General features: G+C 50.2%; 4 protein-coding genes across 4 annotated transcripts; 2 read left to right on the top strand and 2 right to left on the bottom strand.

Moving 5' to 3' along the window:
* Positions 1 to 1,350: 1,350 nt before the first annotated feature.
* Positions 1,351 to 2,567, top strand: LTR84_004209 (uncharacterized protein; the record flags this gene model as incomplete). Its single annotated transcript, XM_064847787.1, has 4 exons — positions 1,351 to 1,461; positions 1,515 to 1,568; positions 1,618 to 1,802; positions 1,865 to 2,567. The coding sequence occupies 4 exons, from the start codon at positions 1,351 to 1,353 to the stop codon at positions 2,565 to 2,567; spliced, it is 1,053 nt and encodes a 350-aa protein (XP_064704899.1).
* Positions 2,568 to 4,403: 1,836 nt separating this feature from the next.
* Positions 4,404 to 5,906, top strand: LTR84_004208 (uncharacterized protein; the record flags this gene model as incomplete). The annotated part of the gene is made up of 1 exon (XM_064847786.1): positions 4,404 to 5,906. One exon carries the CDS (start codon positions 4,404 to 4,406, stop codon positions 5,904 to 5,906), a length of 1,503 nt encoding a protein of 500 aa, XP_064704898.1.
* Positions 5,907 to 6,223: 317 nt separating this feature from the next.
* On the bottom strand, positions 6,224 to 7,503 carry LTR84_004207 (uncharacterized protein; the record flags this gene model as incomplete). The annotated part of the gene is made up of 2 exons (XM_064847785.1): positions 6,224 to 7,439; positions 7,499 to 7,503. 2 exons carry the CDS (start codon positions 7,501 to 7,503, stop codon positions 6,224 to 6,226), a joined length of 1,221 nt encoding a protein of 406 aa, XP_064704897.1.
* Positions 7,504 to 12,162: 4,659 nt separating this feature from the next.
* Positions 12,163 to 15,739, bottom strand: LTR84_004206 (uncharacterized protein; the record flags this gene model as incomplete). Its single annotated transcript, XM_064847784.1, has 2 exons — positions 12,163 to 14,442; positions 14,507 to 15,739. The coding sequence occupies 2 exons, from the start codon at positions 15,737 to 15,739 to the stop codon at positions 12,163 to 12,165; spliced, it is 3,513 nt and encodes a 1,170-aa protein (XP_064704896.1).
* Between the last annotated feature and the right edge of the window lie 883 nt (positions 15,740 to 16,622).

Below are 16,622 nucleotides of genomic sequence, written 5' to 3'. Positions count from 1 at the left end.
GTCAGCTGTTCCCCGGAATTCCCCTCCGAACAGGTAAGTATGATTCATCCAAGGACAGAGTCCTGCTTATTCTTGACCCAGATCCTGAACCTAGGACCAAGGGTGCCGTTATTTTATCTTCAAGCGTCATCATCACTCACGAGATTGACAAAGCGTACGACTGAAGTCGTGTACCCAAGTTCAACGTCAGGCCGCGTTGTCCTTTCTCAAGTCTCCGACCTCTTGAACGCACTACGGCATTGGCTAGAAGAATTGCCACCACACTTGTTGCTCACGGATCATATTGCTTCTTCGTATCGAAGATGTATCAGTCTCCTTCACGTTCGGTATTGGAGCGTCTTGATTCTTGCGACTCGCTCTTTCCTCCTCTGTAGTGTGTTGAGACGGGATGAGTTGACGGATCATGACAAAAAGGCTAAGTTCCACGAGTTGAGTCATGTCTGCATTGAAGCGGCAGAGAAGTCATTCCACATCCTCAAAGTCATGCAGCGTGACAATACTCTCTCGAGTCGACTGCCTTTAGACTTTAACTACGTGCTTGAGCTAATCCAGATATTTCTAACGGCAGATGCGTTCTCCATCTCAGAGCGGCATAGCGATAGTACTAGAGAACTTCTCCAAATCCTGCAGTCAATGGATAGCCTTGGGTGGTGCCAAAAGGCCCTTCCAGAAGTTGAAGGCCAGCTTAACGAGACTGGGCTGTTGGAACAAGCTTGGGACTTCAACACGAACATTTCAGACTTCGGACTCCTTATGGGCCACAATGAGCCATCTTTTGGGAATTATGATCTGTACGTGAGTACCGAGTGGTATCGTCACGGTGGAGAGTAAGTTCTGGGTTGTCACTGACGTGTTGCAGGTTCTTTGACTCGACTATTTGACAAATGAATCATTATTTTTCAGTCACACCCGGTGCTTCGAGTGCATTTCGTTATGCAGCTACCAAACCGAAAGGATACTCAAACAGGAAAGCATAATACGACAGCAAGCGCATGATTGCAGCCGTGATTGGAGCTAGAAATTGCCAGCAATGCAGGTAACGTTCATGATCTCGGCATCGGATTCATCCATCCGATAGTTTGACTTTGACCACACATTCCTCGAAATCAGCTACTCCTTGTATGTCGGACCCATTGACCCCGGATCTACGTTGCTGCGGGGACCCCGGACCTGAACTTGACCATCACCAACGTGCCGATGAGTAGGCGAGGTGGGTCGAAAAATCTCCTAAGAGCTTAGACTTCGACACGTTTCAGCAAGCTCCCCGACATGAATCTTGAGATAGGATATAATACTTCCTGCAGTCCATGTCACTCCTGTAATCCCCCATTTGCTAAAGATATTGAAAAAATGCCTTTGGGAGTCCTACAGACACGAGATGGGGAGGCACCCGGTACTGTCATTCTCCTTGACAAGGAGAATCGGAGTGCAGCTTTCAATTTCAAGCATGCGCATGGAAAGGTATGGCATGTTTGGGAGATATTTCATGTGTCAAACACTTATCAGTCGGACAGAACTCAGATGTCGTTTTAGTCCCTCAGCCATCGAATGATCCCAACGATCCATTAGTAGGTAGCATTGCCCTCCCTTCTGGTCCTTTGACTCACAAACCGTCAGAATTGGCCGAGATGGAAGAAAGATCTCACCCTCGCAGTAGTCTTTCTGAACACTATCATCCTCGCATCAGTACCCGCCCCAATTCTAGCTCCAGCAACCGTCCTCCTGACGACCGTCTTCCATGTCAGCCTCGACAAAATCGCCGTCCTATCCGGCTACCAACTTCTACTAGTCGGCTGCATTGGGTGAGTGCCCATCTCCCCATCAGACTCACATATTGCCCCTTCACTAACCTAACTATCTCAAGACCGGTTGTATCAGCACTGGCGCGAAAATATGGTAAAAGACCACAATTCGTGTTCGCAGGCATCATGGGCATCATTGGCACGGCAGTCTGCTTGTCCGCAAACACAGACTACAACACACTCATGGCCGGCCGACTGCTCCAAGGATTTGGCACCACGGCGTTCGAAAGCCTTTCGATCGCTGTTGTTGGCGACATGTATTTCGTCCACGAACGCCCCGTCCGCACAGGAGCGATCACGCTCACATTAACCTGTGTTGCGTCTCTGGTGTCTATCATCGGCGGTCCCATAACGGCAAATCTCGGCTGGCAGTATATGTTCATCATACATCTCCCATTCACCATCATCGGTGCGCTGGCAATTATATTCTTCCTCCCTGAAACGCAGTTCGTCCGCATCTCTGGCGGACAGAGGATAGGCACGTTGCCGACATCACTCGAGGAAAACTCGATCACCTCTAAAGTCGCACAATCAGAGCAATTAGAGGATACAGCCAGTACTGACGCTAAACCACAGTTCTCTGATTCAAAGGCTGTATCAGGATCTCACCCCATCCCAAGGAAAAGCTACATAAGCAGTCTAGCTCTATTCAGCGGCACCTACACGGACGAGAACATTTTCAAGTTGCTACTTACTCCTCTGGCTGTCCTACTCAACCCTGCCGTTATATGGGTCAGTGATCGCATTCGAAATGATCGTCTTTGACCGTTGGCGGAAGCTAATTCGCTTAAACAGACACTCCTTATTGCCGGTCTCGCAGTGGTAAGATTTCCCCTTGTGTAACGCAAAGCCATCGCTCTAACGCATGTGTTGTGCCCCCAGGCTCTATACGTCTCTACGGCCTACATTGTTGCACAAATCTGGTCCGGGCCACCGTATCTCCTCACTCCCGCTGGCAACGGCTACTTCTTTGTCGGTGGTCTCCTCGGCGGGGTGATAGGAGGCCTCCCCGGTGCATATCTCGTGGACGCCATTGCAAATTTCTTGGTCAGACGTAACCGGGGTACGTACGAACCCGAGTTCCGCATCCCAGCCCAGATTATCAGTGTGGCGCTGTATGCCCTCGGCTGGTTCCTTTGGATGTGGAGGGTCGAGCATGCGACTCCTAAGGGATACTTCGTTGGCTCGTTCTGTCTTGGATGCGTCTGCACTGGTATCACTATTGCCACTGTCAGTGCCAATTTGTACATCCTGTAGGTTCATTTGACCCCCTCGATTGATGTTTGCCGTGGTACATTGGTTCAAATGACTGTCTATGAACGGTTCGGGTTCTTGGCTAACAATGGCGTTATAACAACACTACAGCGACGCGTTTCCTGCAGACGCAACCGAGATATTCATCCTACAAATGCTGGCAAAGAACTTGCTGTTCTATGGCTTCTCGACTTTCATCAATTCTTGGGCTGCTGTCAAAGGCCCTGGTGCTGTGTTCAGGACATATGGAATAGTCTCTCTGTGTCTCTCGCTAACTAGTGTGGGCATGTGTAAGTTATCTGGCTCCCCTGCCGTATCTCTGCTGAAGAATGTTCCTTCCAGACATTTTCGGAAAACGCTTACGTAGAGCCTTGAGCGGGGTCAAATGGCTGGATACGATCGGTGCTGTGCGTTCTCCCAATCGTCTCATGCCGGGGGCTGCTATTGCCGCTGGCCATTGAGTGTCTAGGAGACAGCTGCCTTGTATCCCATGACATTCCTCTGGAGAAGCAGGATAAAGGAGGACCCCTGTTCGGGAAGAGTGGTTCATGTGGGGATACTGTTGTTCCGCCAGGCCATGACTGTCCTGATCTGGGATACAGATATAACGTTATTGAATGAATCGTTCGAAGTGGATGACCCATCAGACAATAGTCAGTGTACTTCAGCGCAGTCCAATGCAGGCGTTGCTCGCGGTTGCGGCCTTGCAATATGCATGTCTCCAAACATGGTCTTATCGGATGTGATAGCGTGCAAAGGACTTATAAAATGTGACAGTCGTGTCATCAGTTACCGAGATCTCCGCAGAATTTCCCCTCGCCTCTCCTATATTCATCGCTTTCTTATTCATACAACTGTAAGATCCTGAAAGTCGTGGTCTCGTGGTCCAAGAACACGAGCGAGATGCAACTGCCGCATCCGCGGCTTCGATGCTCTGCCTCCCCGTCTGAGCACTAATCAGTTGGTGGACTAGCTCGAAGGCCACATCTACGGGGAACGCCATTCCGCCAGGTCCGCGTCGGGCAAAGAACGCTTATGCAAGGCAACGAGGCATGCTGGCGGATCTTGGATATATCATTCCGTCATTCTTCTTACCGTTGAAGCCTTTCCTTTGTTTTCGGACGGCGACCTGATATCTTTTACGATGGGGAGAGCCGGCAAAGTGTCAAGTTACATGGTGATGGAGGCCATGCACTGCCCCGAGCGGACCCTGGAACGAGCCGTTCCCCTCGCATATGAAACTATATTGTTTCCCACTCAATTCTCGGAGTTGGAAACAGACGTTTGACAGGATCCGTCGCTGCTATCGTTCTTCTGCCGGGGCATCGTACAAGTCCGCGCATCGTCATGAATGCTGACGCTCGAGGACCGAGCTCTGGTCGAAGGTTCGCCCAGTCGCCAATAGATCGAGGGTGGAGGGAAGGAGCATGGGCTGCGAGAAGACATGGAGAGTTCTCCTCACGTATTGGCGAATCAGAGAAAGTGGGACATCATGAGTGGCCATATAACTGTCAGTACTTTGTGGCACGCGTGATGGACCCTAACGAAGCTGTTGATCTGAATACTCGGGATACCGAGTACCTAGACAGTGATGGAGACCTCCCATATATTGACTTCACTGACCGTGGCCCGACCATGAAGTCTGTTCAATTGAATGGCAGAGGGGTGTCCAGAATCCAAGAGATGAGCTCTCCTTCGTGCCTTTGTACCAGGGTTTTGTTTATCCCCCAGTGGCGACTTTACAGCACCAGTTATTCAACCATCCAGCTTGGAATGAGAGAGACTACGTGGCAGGACTTTTTGACGGGTTTCAAGATCCCTCCAAACGTGGTTGAGCTTCTTCACGAAAATAATGGAGGTTCGTGGCAGCATGTCTCACAATGCAGCGACAACTCTGAGGCACACGAACAGGTCGCTCCTGGACACAGTGGCCCTTGCGCCTACCATATCTGCTTCAAGTCATCACAATTCGAACTAGTGTACGCTCGATATGATTTCCACGCCAAGCGGACGTTTATTCTTATCATGGGTGTCCACCTACAATGGGAGATCGAACGCCTGACCTCCCAATTTGACGGGCTCGGATCAGTCCACCTGTTCCAGATTCTCCTCGCCGTCCTAGGAATATGGCTGCAGAAGTTAGAGCAATCACGATGGTCTCTCGACTTCACTGTTCTCCAACTCGAGCAGAACACGGGCTTCGGACAGCTGTTTCGCAATGTGCTCCCGCTGCCCACAGAAAGACTCTATATCCAGAGGAATGACACGGCAGGAGCACAAGGCTACATCAGATCCGTCGCGCGGCACTCGCTGTGCACGGGAGAGTTCTTTGGGGTGTTTGAAGAGGCACTGCCGAGGTTTTTGGCTCTCCAGAATTGTCAAGACGACTCGCTGAAGCAGCAAATACTCGATGCACTAGGCCAATACCAGAGCCAACAGAGAACTCAAGCTGTCCAGGCACACGACTTGAGCTGGCGCATTGACACGCAATGGAGCGTGCTCGTCGCATTACTGGCAAAGCATGACAGTGATGTGAATATTTCCATGGCGCAGGACGCGAGAACGGACAGTCTCCTCATGAGGAAAATGGCGGGTGTCTCAGTCGTCTTCCTGCCCGCCACGTTCCTGGCGACATTCTTCAGCATGATGTTTTTCCACGTCGATGACGTTGGTGGGGTCTCCATCAGCCACAACATTTGGATGTACTTTGCCTCTACTTCCGCGATGTCCTTGTTGTTGGGACTCTACTTCCGTTTCAGCAGTAAGTGGAAAGCCTTTCTCGAGCAGAGGGTTTTCAGATTGGGTTCGTCTGTGCCTTTGGCAGGGGACGTCGAAAAAATAGACGACTGACGCCAGACAGCTGATTCCTTAGCATTGGTCGTGAGAAGGCGTCCATATACCAAATCGTTGATGTGTTTATGTTTTGGAGGTCCACCTGCGGACTCAGATAGAGTGCAAGTTAATTGTGAGAACAGAGTAACTCTAAACGTAGCAGCATTTCGTAGGATTGTTCTGGTCAGAGTGGTCTATGGGTATCTGATAAAGGACGATTTATCCGTGTCTAATCTAGCGTTGTCTATCGTGCACCCCTCCCGCTATGCATTTCAAAAAGGAAAATCCATTGGTGGAAAGTAATGGATAGGTTGTTGGCCACCCGGAATAACCTATCAGTCACTGCGGCCCTTGATGACCCAGAATAGTTTGCCATCACCCTTGGAACTCTGGGCGCCTTTCTTCTCTGCGACATACTGGCAGGACTTGAAAGTAGAGAACAGCGACTGCATAAACCATTCCTCCTTGGCTTCCACATACTGTGATCCCAGTAATGGTAGAATGGCCTTGGTTGCTTCCTCTGCGTGGTAGAATGGAATTCTGGGGAATAGATGGTGGACAACATGGTAGTCGATGATTTCATGGAAGAAGTGTCGGCCGATGAAACCCACGCTTCTGTCGATGGTCCCCAGAGCACCCTTGGTGTAGGTCCAAGCTTCGTCGGTGTAGTGTGGCACATCCGGGTGCGTATGGTGAAGATATGTGATTGCCACTGAAGGGGTAATGGTCAGTGCACGCGCCAAGAGCGGAAGAGCAAGGAATGTCTTACCTAGCCAGTGATGAACCCATAGATATGGTCCGAAGTACAGGAGCGCCACCTTTTGGTAACCAAGGTGCTGGGCAGCAAGCCAAAGAGAACCCAGAGTCAAGAGGAGTCCAAGATCTGAGATTGCGACCAAAATCTTCTGCGATGGGAGAAAGAGCTTGCTAGACATTGTGAAATGGCTCATGTCGCGTCGGGGCTCGAGCTTCTCGCCATTAGGCAAGCTCTGCTTTCCAGCGGTGAGGTTGAAAATCAGGTACAACTGCCATCCCATCAATTGATGTTGGAGTAGTCGCAAAATCGTAACGATAGAAGTCTCCTCGGCCATGTCGAGTAGTTGATTGAAACGAGAGACATTGTGATTCTTGAGGTCGTCCTCTGTCTCAGGGACGAAGACAGCGTCCTTGGTGATATGTCCGGTATAGCGATGGTGGCGAGCATGAGTGATTTTCCACGAGAAGTAGGGAACCAGGAGTGAAGAGTGAGTAAGCCAGCCGAGGAAGTCGTTCACCTTCTCATATTTGGAGAAAGCACCATGACCACATTCGTGTCCCAGAATCCAGATTCCGGTCCCAACACATCCTTGAGCGAACATGTACAACGTCCATGCTACGACTCTCAGGGACTGGGATGGAATACTATCGATCTGCAGCGCCAGCGCTACAAGGACTGTGGCATAAATCACATCTCGGACCAGGTACAACAGCGAAGTTGTCAGCGACGAGACAAAGCACTCCGGAGGGATGGCTTTCTTCAGTTGATCCAGAGTTGGCGACTGGTTTTGCCCACTCTCAATTGCTGTTTTGTTATCAAGTCAGTCAAGGCTCATTCACATCGGAGATCGAACTCCATCAAAAAATCATACCTCGAACCATTTTGTCCTGAATTTTTCGAGAGAATGTGGAGTACTCTGTAAGAGAGAAAAGTGATTTTTGCACTTGTGCCGTGCGTGTTATGTAGGTAGCGGTGGAAGGGGACGTCGAAACAACTTCTGTTGAGTAGTGGGGTCACGATCGAAACGGTTTTAATGTGCAGGGACTGGCCAACCAGGAGTTCATTTCATCGGTGGTGTTCCATAAGGGTCCAGATCCGAAAATGCCCGGGGAAGCTAAACACCCCCTTAGTTGCCAGTGCCAGCAGGTGGAATACTTTCTGCATTCTTCCGCGCTACGAGCACTGCCTCAAGCTGTTTGCATGTGAGAGAAAAAATTGTGACGATATAATTGTGATCGGCACCAAGTGGGTTCATAGAGGGTCTCCGAAAACAGCAGTCTTCTTGATCGAATCAGAGAGCCGTGCCATGGCCACGTCTTGCCATATCTGGATTAGACCCTCCTGTTCCGGAGCCACTAAACTTAGCGCATTACCCGCGTGGTGGGAGCTACCTCGCTAAGCGGTAAGCAAACCACGGGTACCTGTCACCGTGTCCCGTACGGGGAGTTACTTGTGGGTGAATCACCCCGGCGGTCCTTAGACGGGCAGTAGCTGACTCCGTAAAAGGAGCCTCGGACAGGAGGAAACGATAATTCATCAAGCCTCGATAGCACAAGAGTTCACGATGGGTACCAAGCTTAAGTAGAATGATCCGAAGGGCATCGTTTGAAATGACATAAGTCCAGGTGATGATGATAGACACCTGTGCATCTACGTGGTCTCTGGACTTACAATACACATACACTGGTGCCGATACTTACGAGTTACGTCTCAGGTCATCGCCTTTCAGGCATTCGGAGATCTGAAACTGGCCAATTACAGAGGGTCATCTTAGCCTAAGGTACCGCTAAGCGACAAGCACGCTAAGTTTGGTTGAGAGATACTAGGGTCTGCGCTAGTACTGCTGCCCCTGTATTTCAGATGCCAAGTTTCGCGAAATACCGATACGGGGCAATTCACCACGGAGGGAAAGAACGACCGACGTCGTGTCAATGATTTTTTCCAAGGACCCTTATCTGATGGTTATCAGCCTGTTATCCCTGGAAGCGGTGAATCCTTTGCTTTACCAGCTTGATTGACCGCTCTGGTTATTTTTTTCGGTCAAGAGGGGCTCTTGGACCCTCAGTCCACAGCCAAGTTCCTGACCGCATAATAATTGCCGAATCATGAAAATGCCGAGTCTTCGAACCTGGCAGCTTCATCTTTCGTGGGAAGAGATGATGCAGGGTTCAGAGGCAGATGCAAGCAATGTACAGGGATCCGTGCCTATTCGAAAGTTTGTTTAAAGGCACGGTGACGTAAATGATCTCGAACTGGTTCTTAGAGTCATCTAGAACCACTGTTACTGGAACTCATGTCTTGCGAGGTTCTATTCAAAGTTTTCACCGTTCAGGCGTGGGGCTCCAAGGTATTCTATCTCGTGAACCGCCGAGCCGTCAGAAAACCTCCCACAGCCGTTGTCAGAGGCAAAGCTTCCAGAACATGTCGCAACTTGACGTGACGTAAGTTCTTTGTTTTCTTTTCTGTGCAGGCGCTTTGAACATGCTGTCTGCGTCCATGCGTATTGCTGCTGTACATGCTAGCCCGATGTGGCTTGTTAGCAGGTCGAAGACTTGTTATTCTGCCAATGCAGAACCTGTTGAATCACCATGCGCGATTGTTCCCTAGCTGGAAAGCTAACTACCGTGCATCATGGCGACCATGATCAAGCAGAGAGCCTTGTGAAGAGCCATGGAAGATGACGAGAGACCCTGCCCTTGCTCTGGAGCATCTCGATCGTCCATGGGCAGCCTTCAGTTATGCCAATATGGTAATGGCTAGTTCAAGTGCTCAGACTGAGAGTCAACACCCTTGTCTTCTGCATAACCGTCAGTTCCGATACCAGCGTATGCAGTCGAAGTACCCCTTCATACTGGCACGAGATATGAGAGCCCGGCGCGTTCGCATGTACTCGTTATCAACAATGGATGTGTTTGGAGAAAATGATGGCAATCTTTCATTGTCATTTACTTGATTTCGGAATATATGCACAACTTAGCCAGAGACACATCGTATCTGGCGTTGTGGGTTTGAGTGAAATTTAAGGTCCCGAGGCAGTGCCTGCTCGCAGCCAGGTTTTGGTCTTGCCTGGACACGCCATACTAAGTCCCACTGCCGTGAGTTGTTTGGAACAGATGTTGCTCAATAGCAAAGCATCACAAGCCCTTCAACTGACAGGAGGTTGATAGCATGCCATCGATAAAATGAGTTACATGAGGCTGCGACGGCTATCTTGCGGCGATCATCAAGCGCGTTTTGAGGGGTCCGATTCCTCCGCGGTGGAAATTGGGTACCACGCCCCAACCCATGCCGAGCCAGATTACACGTGACACCGCTGTCAATATGAGTACCAGCACGCAGGCTTCACGTTTGACATCCCTCTCTTCCTACGACAGTCGTCCAGTCTTCTCTCCTTTACAGGTTATCAACCCGCCTACTTGTCTATCCTCTGTGTATCACGTCCGATCATCACATTTCATTGATTCGTTCTTTCTGACGCGTCCTTGTCCATTATGATGCGTCTCCCCCTTCCGAAGAGGCCTCTCCGGAACACGCGACATGGCCACCACTCGTCACCCCGAGGACAGACCTGCATCAAACCCCATTCTGATGAAGCCTGGATGTCACCGATTTGATCTCTCCCATCTCAGACTCACCAGCACTGCTTGGGCTCACTCAGGCAACACATGACTGGCCACCCGGCCAGTTTCATGGCACGCATGGAAGAAGGATGGGTGGGAGGGCATCTTTTCAAAGTCAACCAAGAATCGAGAAGACAGCTAAGCTCTGAACACATTTATAGAGTGGGGCTTTCTGGTATGAAAGCTCACGCAGGTGTCCAAGACAAGGAGGTGGCAGTCTGGCAATCAGTGTTGGCGTCCACCCAGCACTCATGAAGGATCTTTCGTGGGTTGCCCACAACGTCTGCCTCAATGTGGAGCCAATGCTTCTTCTCAAAGATCACCGCATTTGTGATCACTTCAACATTGTAGATGGGGTATTGCTGTACCTTCGTCACTGTTGGTACAGGAGCTCCGTGCATACGCGGATCCCACAATTCTGCCTACGGGGTTTGGAAGAGGACATGGCCCCGGGACTGATATACTCTCGCTCACCCCGAAGTTCGGAAATCCTGAGGAAGTCCATCGCTTCCAAATCATGACAACTGTTGGGAGGACACTTGCAAAGTAAATTATCATCGGCAAGCATTCCCATGGGCAAGCTGCAAAGGAACAAATTGTGCGAAACCACGTAGAAAGTGTGTCTTCTACCTCAGATATGCGTCCTTCAGGAGACACTTCTACATCGCAAAGTCATGCATCGATCATTGCATCGTCCATGAAAGAACAAGAGTTTGGATACCGAAGGGTAGCTGGTACTGTGGGAGGCTCCCAGACCTCCAAAGTCGATGCTGCTCCTGGAAGACTAGTCTTAGGTACCTTGAACAGGTCCGAAGAAGACGACCATAGGGAGCCAAGAGCATCGAGAGACCACACACTCCACTTCTCGAGGTTACTATCAGAATATTTCTCTCCGTCGTCGGACCTGATAGATCTCCGACGGTCTGACCACGGCGGCCATGCACGTCATCAGACGCTGGAGATCTATCGGGAGCTCGCCGCAAGGGAGTTCAAAATTTTGGACCCGAGCGGACAAATGCTCACAACCCAGACCTCGAGTCGAGCACTCTGAGTGATGGAATACTCCAAATAAACCTCACGCCTGCCTAACTACGGGCACGGTCAAACCAAAGTCTAGAAACCCCAAAGACTTGAAACCCAAACCACACAACCTAGCCACCAGGCTGGGTTGAACGGAACCATACAAAACACAAAACAAAGCAATGCCAAACCACTGGTACTGGACGAGGGCGTTCCAAGCAATCCAAGGGGGTTCATGGATCTTCGTGTTGACTCTGGGGGCTTTGATCATTATCCATGAGGTCTATCTCTTGTACCCGTGGTGTATGCCTTGACTCTACGACGCGATAAACCGGTTGCCTGGACTCTACACTCCACGAGTCGTTGGTGCTCGCACCGCAACTGCCGCCGTCCGGGCCTCTTTGTGTGATCGTCTATCCTATTCGTCGTGGTGTGTCTCATTCAGATGCTGTGTTTGTCCGTCCTCGACGTCGAGTATATCCTTACACGAGTTTCTGATGGAGCCACTTGCAGGTCCGATTCCTGCTTGGTCGCTATTTTACTTTTTCATCACTGTCCACGACCTCGTGAACATTTTCATGGCTTGGGCTTTGGAGAAGAAGCATTCTATGGTTTTCCTGGTAGGGTGTGGAACGCGTGTCTGAGAGCTCCGTACAATTTCTGTGCTAGCTTGCATAGCTATGGATACTAAATAAACGGTCTGCTTCGATATGCTCAGTCTATCAGATCGCCAAAATTCCTCTCCACGACATGGGACAAATCCTGTCAAGTAACCATGTGGACTGTATCCTGATGTTGTATGACATAATTTCAGTGGTCCTTCCCTTTCCGTGTCAGCACATTACAAGAGCAAGCAGAGCGGTTCAACTCCAACGCATCACATGTATGGACCATGGCGGACGCTGTTCCCATGCTTCTTCTTGAGTATGGCAAGTGTCCGTTTCATACATTGTCGTTTCCACCAGTCTTTCAATCTCTCCAACACCTTCCTCTTTCGATACTGAAAATCCGACATTGCAATGGTGTCTCCTCCAGACGATTGCGGGTATTCGAAAGATTTCTGACCCTTGAGTTGCCACGACTGGCTTGGCTTCAAACCTTCTCCATGGGAATGAACCTGTGGCTGGCGATGCCGCAGCACCCCTGACGATCTTGTAACACCGCTTCTCAGGCTGTGGATGTCGAATCTTCTCTTGACTGCACTTCCTGGCAACAACGATGAACTGTTATCGGACAGAAAGCTCTGGACTTTGTGCAAAGGAGGCCGCATCGGAGCTGGCAGTCCAGGAAATTTAAGTGCGAGATTCAGCTCTGAAGAGGTCAATGGAGGCCCAAACTCGGGAGCCGCCAATTGGGGCACAGAGCCGAGATGTGGCATAAGCGTGTTCTGTCGAGTGCTGTTCATGGGTTCGATGATACTGGTATTGCTTTTGTGTGACCGAACAGTCCTGGCTGACGCTTTCCGAACGAGCTCAATCCCTTTCTTTACTGGCTGTGGCATTGCAGCTATCACACTGGCCCATCTCGTCGGATAGGAGCTCGACAGTAAGACGCTGGGCAATGTTGTATCGGTAGCAGGATTTGCAGCGATAGACTCGGCACTGAGTTCAGCATAACCCAAAACAGGAGACACGATGTGTGGCTCAATTTGTGACTCTTCTGTGGTCCAGCTCTCATCTGGTCCCAAGGGCTCTGGAATATCCTCAGATCTGCGTAAGCTCTCTCTGACCTGCATCACTTGATCAGCCATTGCCACTTTGTGCTGAGTCTTCAACAGTATTCGCATGCGTCGTCGCTGATGAGACACTTGTCTGGCTAGAATGTCACTTTTGGATCTTCGGTGAGAGACATTCTTGTCTCCGGTGTCAGAGTCAACTTCGGTCACCCTGGATAGCTCACTTGGCATCGATGGGCTTATTGTCAACCCTGATCGCCGATTGACTTTGAATCTTCTTGGTGGAGGGTCCGAGTCTAGGTCGCCCATGTCTCCAGAAGTCAAAGAGCAGCTCTTGGTGGATTCTTCGCTCGTGTGCCCAACTGTTGATGGTAGTGTCTGCCATCCAGACGAACGCAAGTAGTTTCGAGAAGTTCCTGAAGATATTTGAGATACTGAACCTGGAAAATCACCTAAAATAGCACCCGGTGGCAGTCTGGCATCCATGCTCGCAAAAAGTCGTCGAGGCATCAATCTTCTTCTCTCTGAACTCGCTAGGCTGGTATGTTGCTGTGAGCTTGAAGTAGATGGCCGCATTCGTATTTGCGACGTCGCTGAAGGTGGAATTGATATCAACCCAAAGGTACTCCTGGTGCCTCGGTCGGGAACTGTTCTACCAGGGCCGTCATCAACTTCGAAGGGACTGTAGCTCTCGTCAAGCCCCAGGCACTCAATATGCCTGTCAAGGAGAGACTCGACAGTCGACTTTTCATGAATGGTGATCTTGGCTCTCGCGTATCCAACCACAGAAGATGATCGTGCAATTGCATCATTTTGAGAATGAATATTCCGACTATATGGTGTGGAATCAGGATGATCTGGATCGCCACTACAGACTTCTGATCTCTCAGGTGCTTGCTGGTCAACCTGCTCCTCCACAGCAGTAAGTTTTCTGAAGGTCTGACCTGGAAGTGACTGGTGCGTCATTTTTGCTTCGCTTGAATGGTAATCATCTTCAATTTCCAAGATTCGGCTGAATCTCTTCCTGCTTTGAGAAGACATTGGCCGTTCTGGCATTGGAGAGAGGATTTCACTTGGTTCTCCAGTGGGGATATCGCCTGAAGTCTTTGGTCGATCGCCAAGCTTGCCAGTATAAGATGAAAATGAGAGTGGTCTAAAAGAGAAAGAGGGTAGTGTCCATTCTGATTGAAGATCTTCGAAACTTGGCTTTACACTTGTGTCAAACTCAAGATTGTCATTATGGTCGACCAATCCGGATATCGAGGCAGCATAATTGCGTCTATCAAGGATAGGGGAGTGGACTCGAGCAGCAAGAGTGGTGAGGTCACGGGGACTGCGGCTGGCATTGACGAAAAATGCGCTGGAATGAGCCGAACCACAAGTCCTCCGAGAAGCAGAGGAAGTCCGGTGATTGTCTTTGTTATCTCTTGCATGGTCATCTTCCAACGGTCCAGCGACAGCATGGCGCAAGCTCTGACCTCTCTGTGAACCTACGTTAGTTACTGTGTGGCTAGTGCCAGGAATGGAGCAATTCATAACCACTCACCCTGGAGGAGCCTTTGGTGCTAGGTACAGGAGTTCGGGTGGCGGCCAAGCTGGAAACTCGACGTGGTATGATTCCGGCGTAACCATGCTTTGACAATTCACTTACCCATCGATTGTGTGAGGTTGGTAGCTCGGAAGGTTTGAATGTTGAACCTGGAAGTGTGCCGAATGGCGACTGTGCTTGACGGCGTTCTGGTACCGGTTCATCCCCTAGGATAGCCTCGTCCATGTTGAAGGGAGGATTTGAATTTGGTTCTTCTCCCATAGGGGAGAAACAGTCTTCTTCCAAGAATGACTCTGTGTAATCATAGTAGTGAGGGCCGATGGAGCCAGTTGGCGATTGGGGCAAGATTCTCATTGAAGTGGCACTGTTATTCCAAACTCCACGGGCATTTTGCAGAGAATTGGATAGCGGTGTTGTTGTCCTGTTCATTGGGTATCCATTCATAGAGGCAACGTTCATTGACGAGACTGCAGGAGAAGGCAGGCGACTGAACGAGGAAATCGAATTGTTTACATCAGGATGGTACCCGCGTAGGCCGGACTGGCCAGGATACATTGTTGCAGGGGAAGAGGCAACAGTCAAAGCACTGCCAACTCTAGGATAGCCGTATCTTAACCCATAGCCGTACTGAGCCTCACTTAGTGCGGGAGAAGAGCCTCGATGCCCAGGTCTGCTTGCGTGAGCAGAATATACCATGGGTGATCCAGAGTGGAGGCTGTGAAAGTCTCTGTGGCTGCGTAATGTCACCAGAGACCGATGAGTCTGGAGATGATGCAGCCGGCCGCCTGGACTAGTCAACCCAGCAAGAGCCTGAGATCTGTAACGAGGGGCAGCACGCCTCGACCTCATGCCCTGGTGGAAAGAAGCAGCGTTGGAGTATGGGGTGTCACAGCCTGAAAAGGCAGAAAGGGAGGCAGCTTGCCGTGGGCCATAATGGCGATGGGAGCGTTTCGTACGTGGTGATTTTTGATGGCGAAGCTGAGATGCAAATGATGTGTCAAAGGAGCCCGAACGCTGTCTGGTAGACTGGAGGCGAGAACCGGAGCGAGGGATCCGAGGTGGTCGAACGGCAAATAGACCGGTGTCACCAGTTTCGGTGGTGTTCCTAAGCATACCCTGGACTGCACTGGAACCTAAAGAGTGAGTCGAGGCGGTATCGGATACATATCGATGCTTTTTCTCAAAATGGTCAGCTTTGCGTTTGTTGGGGGAGAGTTCCGTGAGTGGCATGATTGAGGGATACTGGCCGGGCCACGAGATGATTGATCAAGCTGACAATCAATCTAAACTCAGCAGGATGAGGCAGACTTGAAAGAAGAGTCAGTCTGTTGGGTAAAACGATTTCAAACATGGTGCAGGCGATTGTTCAAGTTGGAAGGCCATCGCAGGCGCAGGAGAGGAAGGAAAGCACAGTGATGAGGAAGGAAGGACTTTGTGGGCAACAGCAGGACAAGGGAGGAGCGTCCATCAAGCAGTACTTTCGTGCCTGCCAACGGAACAAATTTTGGAATCATGTTTATCCGCAGTAGTGAATTCATTGCCTGGGGGATACACTCACAGTTAAGATCACAGGTCTCTCACGCAGCATCCAAGCTCGCTCTATCAATACTTTGCATCATCAATCATCAAATAGCATACTCCTGTCATCAGGTCGGCATCATGCTGAACTTTGCAGCCCCACGAGCTCCCCTGGTGTTCCCAGTCTCAAAGCCACCACTGCCGATACTACTTCTGTTGCTGGATGTTTGCTTTCTTCGTTTGGTGACACCTGATGGACCACCAGCTTTTGGTTTTGGTTTGGAACTGTATCCCCTCGAGCCACCACGTTTGTATTTCCAGGAAGTACGGTTACTCCCAGACTTAACTCGTGATTGGGAATTCGAAGCTCTTGATGTGGATGTGCCTCCCTTGTTTGTGGTCGTGAAGGACGGAATCTGAGGAGCTAAGGGGTGTTAGTGATAATCAAGTGGGTTGATGATTGGGAAATTACCCTGGTTTTTAAACCGACCAATATCAGTGTTGGCGCTGAAATAGCGACTACTTTCAGTCTCATCAGCTCCATCCTCACTTGGTGAGAACTCCTCATCGTCTAGTTCGTCATCACTGATTTCGA

This window comes from Exophiala bonariae (assembly GCF_035927105.1).
Source record: "Exophiala bonariae strain CCFEE 5792 chromosome Unknown scaffold_18, whole genome shotgun sequence".
In the NCBI taxonomy this organism is placed as follows: Eukaryota; Fungi; Ascomycota; class Eurotiomycetes; order Chaetothyriales; family Herpotrichiellaceae; genus Exophiala; species Exophiala bonariae.
This window is presented reverse-complemented; position numbering and strand designations above follow the sequence as displayed.